The sequence below is a fragment of the Miniopterus schreibersii genome (genome assembly GCF_964146895.1).
Source record: "Miniopterus schreibersii genome assembly, chromosome: 9".
NCBI lineage: Eukaryota > Metazoa > Chordata > Mammalia > Chiroptera > Miniopteridae > Miniopterus > Miniopterus schreibersii.
The window spans coordinates 77,059,099-77,065,098 of NC_138118.1; the positions used below are offsets into that span (position 1 = coordinate 77,059,099).

The 6,000-nt window shown below is 35.9% G+C and overlaps 1 protein-coding gene across 1 annotated transcript in view; it reads left to right on the plus strand.

Annotated features, from left to right (window-relative positions):
- Positions 1-5,127, plus strand: part of ZNRF2 (zinc and ring finger 2) — a 53,711-nt gene extending 48,584 nt beyond the window's left edge. The window contains exons 4-5 of the mRNA XM_081147665.1: positions 1,625-1,704; positions 3,841-5,127. Of these exons, the coding sequence (XP_081003791.1) occupies positions 1,625-1,682 (58 nt within the window). The 3' untranslated portion in view covers positions 1,683-1,704; positions 3,841-5,127. The remainder of the gene's footprint in view (positions 1-1,624; positions 1,705-3,840) is intronic.
- The last annotated feature ends 873 nt before the right edge of the window (positions 5,128-6,000 follow it).

A 6,000-nucleotide genomic window follows, 5' to 3' on the forward strand; every position in this document is an offset into this window, starting at 1 on the left:
TTGTAAATCTCAAACAAATAGATTTTAAAAAGCAGTTAGAAGAAACATACTTTATGGTAGCATTTATATAAAATTAAAAATATGCAAACAGAACTATATGTTGTTTTGAAATATGCACATACATAGAGTAAGAAAATGCCTAAGAATAAAAAGCACCAAATTCAGGATAGTAATTTCCTGCTGATATTAGAGGAAGCGAATATAATATTTAAATAATGGGTTGATAGCAGTTTATGTGAGAAGAACCTGGGGTTTTAAGTGATTATTTTCTCAAGATGAGGCAAAATTACATGGTTGTACAATAAGCACCCATTTTAGGTCATGTAGGTGCTGTTCAGATGTTCTGTGAACATCTCTGGGATGTTTTGTTCAGTTCTCAGTACTTTGTTTCGAGAGGTATTCTGGTGGACCAGGGGACCTAGGAACCTCGTGAGTAGGATAGAGAGAGGCTGAAACAATGTCATAGCCCAATTGGGCATGTTTGTTTAGACAACAAAAGTCTTAATAGCCACAGAAAGTGTTTTAGATACTTGAAAGAATACCATGTGGCTGAGATACTTATTTTTCCCTTTTAGTTTTGTCCATCATTTTTACCTACCATCCCATCCTGTTGGCACATGAAAAAGATAAATATTAATTTTTCCCTTCTACATATTAGCCACACCATCTTGCTTTATGGCATGTGCAAACTTGACATGTCAACAATGAGAATGTTAAACACTTTGAATCCTGCTTGGGCAACTTCCTAGCTGTTGGGCAAGTTACTTAACCTTTTCAGGGCATTGTGTTTATCATTTGCCACGGTGAAACAGAACTTTCTGCAGTGATGGAAATGTTCTGTATCTGGACTGTCTAGTAGAGTTAGCCACCAGCCGTATGGCTGTTGAGCACTTGAAATGTGGCTTGTGTGACTGAGGGACTGCATTTTTCCTTCATTTAATGTTAATGATTTTAAGTTTAAACAGCCACCCATGGTACGTGGCTACTGCATTAAACAGTGCAGTACATCTACATGAAGATAATTGTGTGCACCCTAATATTTAACTTCAAATAAAATCATAAAATACTTGATAAATGTGAGTGGATGATGATATACTTATTTGTGTATGTATATGTACTGCAGGATGGAATAGAATTAAAATAAGTATTTAATATTCACATATAAATATGGTCTTTAAAAATGTGATGCAGTATTGTCAAGAATTAAAATTTAAAAGCAGTTTTTGATTACATTCATAGGCGATATGAACAGGTTGATATTTGCATAAATGAAGTATTTTGAAGAAAGATGATGAGCTTTCCAGATTTGTTACTTAATTTTGAATATTGGTAAAGTGGTAGTTCTTTAGATTCTTTTTTTATAATGATTGTTGCTTAAACTTTAAAGTATTTTATAGCATAATTTTACAAAGATTATTTCCATAACTGCTTAGAATAAGCAAACTGTAATAAACACACCTTTGTCTCTTACTGACGTGTATATGCCAAATACGGTCACTTAAAGTATTTAACTTTTCTTTTCCAAAGATATAGTAAAGTCAAGAAGTAAGTGTTTTTATTATGGCGGTCATGGTATTAATAATTAAACATAAGTTTCACTTTTTCTGGCTTTATTTTTTTCTAGCTGCATAGATGAATGGTTTGAAGTAAATAGATCTTGCCCTGAGCACCCTTCAGATTAAGTATCTGCTTCCTGTTTTATAGGTAATTCTCCATTTTTCTGTTTTAATTGCTTTTTAAAGTGTTATCTGAATTATATACATTCTCAACCACTTTCTTTACTTATCCATGAGAAGCTACTCCTCATCTCTTCAAGTATTGCCATGAAATTGCCTCAAGTCAGTCACATCCTCAGGCTCCACTTCTGATTCTGGTTCTTTTGCTGTTCCACCACATCTGCAGTTACTTCCTCCACTGAAGTCTAGATCATCCCTCAAAGTCACCTACAAGGGTTGGAATCAACTCCTTAACTCCTATTAATGTTGATATTTTGCCTTCTTCCCATGAGTAACTGATGTTTTTAATGGCATCGCTAATGGTAAATCCTTTCCAGAAGGTCTTCAGGGGAATGACTGTCTATAGCAAATACAGCCTTGTGGAATAAATTTCTTGAATAAGATTTGAAAGTCAAAATTAGTCCAACATCCAATGCAGAATGGATGTTGTGTTAGCAGGCAGGAAAACAACATTAATCTCATTGTGCATCTCCATCAGAGCTCTTGGATGACCAAGTACATTGCCAGTGAGCAGTAATATTTTGAAAGGAATCTTTTTTCTGAGCAGTAGGTTTCAACAATGGACTTAAAATATTCAGTAACTGTGTTGTAAACAGATGTGCTGTCCTCCGGGTTTTGTTTTCCTATTTATAGAGCACAGGCAGACTAGATTTAGCACTAGTTCTTAAGTGCATAATTCTGAAAATTCTAGAATTTTCAGGATGGTAAATAAGTATTGGCTTCTACTTAAAGTCACCAGCTGCATTAGCCCCTCACAAGAGAGTCAGCCTGTCCTTTGAAGCTTCAAAGCCAGACATTGACTTCTCTCCAGTGATGAAAGTCCTAGATGGCATCTATAAGGCTTTCTTCTACATTGAAAGTCTGTTGTTGCGTGTGGCCACCTTCGTTCATTATCTGAACCTGACCTTCTTGATGACTTGCTGCAGCTTCTGCATCAGCACTTGCTGCTTCACCTTACCCTTATGTGTTATGGAGATGGATTCTTTCCTTAAACCTCATGAACCAATCTCTTCTAGCTTCAAACTTATCTTCTGTGGCTTCCTCACCTCTCTTAGTCTCCATAGAATTGAAGAGAGTTAGGGCCTTGCTCTGGATTAGATTTTGGCTTAGGGGAATGTGGCTGGTTTGCCTTCTCTCCAGACCAATAGAACTTTGCCCATATCAGCAGTAAGGCTGTCTTGCTTCCTTACTCGTGCATTTACTGGAGTAGCACTTTTTTTAAAAATATGTTTTTATTGATTTTAGAGAGAGAGGAAGGGAGAGGAGGAGATAGAAACATCTATGAGAGAGAAACATCAATTAACTCTTGCATGCCCCCTGCCAGAGATTGAGCCCGAATACTGGGCCTTTGCCTTGACTGGGAATTGAATTGGTGACCTCTTGGTGCATGGGACAATGCTCAATCCACTGAGCCACACCAGCCAGGAGAGTAGCGCTTTTAATTTCCTTCAAGAACTTGTCCTTTGCATTCACTACTTGACTAACTGGTGCAAGAGCCTAGCTTCAGCCTATCTCAGCTTTCAGCATGCCTTCCTCACTAAGCTTACTTATTTCTAGCTTTTCATTTAAAGTGAGAGATGTATGACTCTTTCTTCCACTGGAACACTTAGAGGCCATTGGAGGGTTATTAATAGGCCAAATTTAAATATTATGTCTCGGGGAATAGGGAGGCCGGAGGAGAAGGGAGAGAGACTGGGGAACTGGCAGTTGCTGGAGCTATCAGAACACACACAACCAACATCTATCGATTAAGTTTGTCTTATATGAGCGTGGTTTATATGAGACAATTACAATAGTAACATTAAAGATCACAGATCTCCGTAAGAAATGGAATAATAATGACAGAGTTTGAATATTAGTACAGTCTTAATTTGGAGGGGACATACAGCTGTTACGTGGGGATGATTTTTTAAGCTTTAGCTGGCCCTCTGCATCCTTGATCTGTTCTTTTGCGGATCACTACTTGCACGAGTTTTTAGAATAGTAAGTGTGTGAAAATTTACAGTAACTAGAGCGGTGTTTATGGGGAAGTGAATGTTGTGTTTTAATTCATACTACTATTGTGGACCTCTGCTTAAACCAAAATGTATCTACTTTTACGCAGGTTTTCTTCTCAAGATGCTTGAAAAACCAAGAGGACTTGAGGACCTTTCTCTGGAAAAATGAAAACAAAAAACGCAGGCATACTCAGCCAAAAATCTGAGTTCTGTGGGACTCAGTTGATGCAGAGATGGACAATCATATAGGGAAAAAAATCCTGCTGGAGGGAGGACATTTGCCACAGAACTCAGTGTACCAAACATGATATAAGGACTCACAGGGATTTTGAAAATGCTGCACATCCCTAATAGTCATCTACATAGGTAATGCTGATAAACATTTTGTATTCAGACGCCAAAGTTAACTGATTTAAAAGTTGATTTACTTTTTATTAAGTTCTCTAGAGCTGCACAACTAGTGTTTTGATTTGTTGTGTTTTTTAGTTTGGGGTCTCTTCATTTTCCCCAACATGATGTTTCTGCATTCGTCTAGTTTTAAATTGAAGACCACATAATTCTCTTCCTATAAATTAAAGTCTTAAATGTGAAACCAAGAAATGTAATCAAGCAGTGAAACATTCTCTGAATGTAGACCATGATCTCAACTACTATTATTTTTTCTCCCAAGAGAGTGGAGAATAGACTTCTACATAGGAAAGCTGAAATACGTTAACATGTTAAATTAAAATTTAATATTATCAGAATGCAGTCCAAAGAGTAAATCAGGTTACATAATTACATTTTAATGAATTAAATATCGGATTGTCTACTGAATTGCAATTTCTTAAGTATATTGTTTCCTCTGAAATAAAACTGCTCCACAGCTAATCAGCAGTGAATCATCTTGCAGCTATGCAATTTCAAAAAAATACAAATTACCAGTTTTAAGTGCTGCCAGCTACAGTAACTTTGTTTTAACGGGTATTTTTGTTTGTTCTTTTCATGTAATTATTTTATTGTGCTTTGCATCTCCAGGCAGTTTTCCCACTTTTGGGTAAAATGCTTTAGCAGGTTGTAAGCTTAATAACTTATGAAAAGAGTAAAATAAAATTTTCTTGAGTGGAACCTGGAATAATTTGAGGGACTTTTATATACTTTTAAAAATCAGAATTCAATTAGGATGCCAGATTTATAGCAATTTGCATCTTTAATTTTCCAGATAACCTGGAAGTTAGTGTTTGATAAATGATTTTTTAAAGCAAATATGAAGATTTTGTTAATTTATAATTTATTAATGTGTTATTACTGTAATTGAAAATGTTATAGAACTTTTAAATTCAGTCTGTGTAGAAAGAAATGTATTAAGCAAAATTATATGAATAAATATTCCCACAAAATACATCTGAATGGTTAAAAAATACTGGAAGCCTATTAGGGCTACAATATGAAATGTCCTCCTTTTTTTTAAATATTGGAAATACCAATAGATAGATTCCTGTTTTCGACATGGGGAAAATGTTCCCGGTGAGCTGGAGCAGCGCACGGTGCCTGGCTGTTGAAAGTGGCGCAGCACCGTTCCCTTGTCTTAGCCTCTCGTGTGTGTACGCGTTTGCTTTCTGTTGAATGCTGCTCCTCTTTATTTGCCTCAGTTTTTTTCTCTACCCTGTTGCTTCTCTTCCTTTTTTTCTTTTGTTTCTTTTTTTTAAGGGCATGTACAGGAGCAGCTTCTGCTACCCGGAAAAATTGGTATATTTTAAACAATTGAAAGAGTTTTAATTGCTCTCTGTGTGATTCTAGACCGAAAAACATTTTCCCCTAAGTTATGCTATGAAATGCCTTTTGTTACGTTGCATTTGATAAAAGAACCCCAAACCTCCAGTGTGACAGCTGACACCACAGTTTTCATAGGTGCTTTTTTAACCAGTTTTAGAAAATATTTTTCCTTCAAGGAAAATATTCTTTCCTTAAATTTTTTCTGTTATCATGAAGTCTTAATATGAATACATTTTATTTCACATTTTCAATTTTGTAAGCTCTCACACATACACATACACACACAAACACACCCACTGCAGGAAAAACCTCTTAGAATGTGAATAATTCATTTTTTCTACTACTAGTATAATGTTATTTTGTCGACTTTCATTCTTAAAGGAAAGATTTACTCTGGCTGTGGTAGTTCACTGGAAGTTGGTTTCTGATACGATTTACTCGTTGACTTTTAGAATGTATCGCATAGGTTCACATCTCCGTTGTATCCTGGACCACATGTCAGCCTTGCTCTG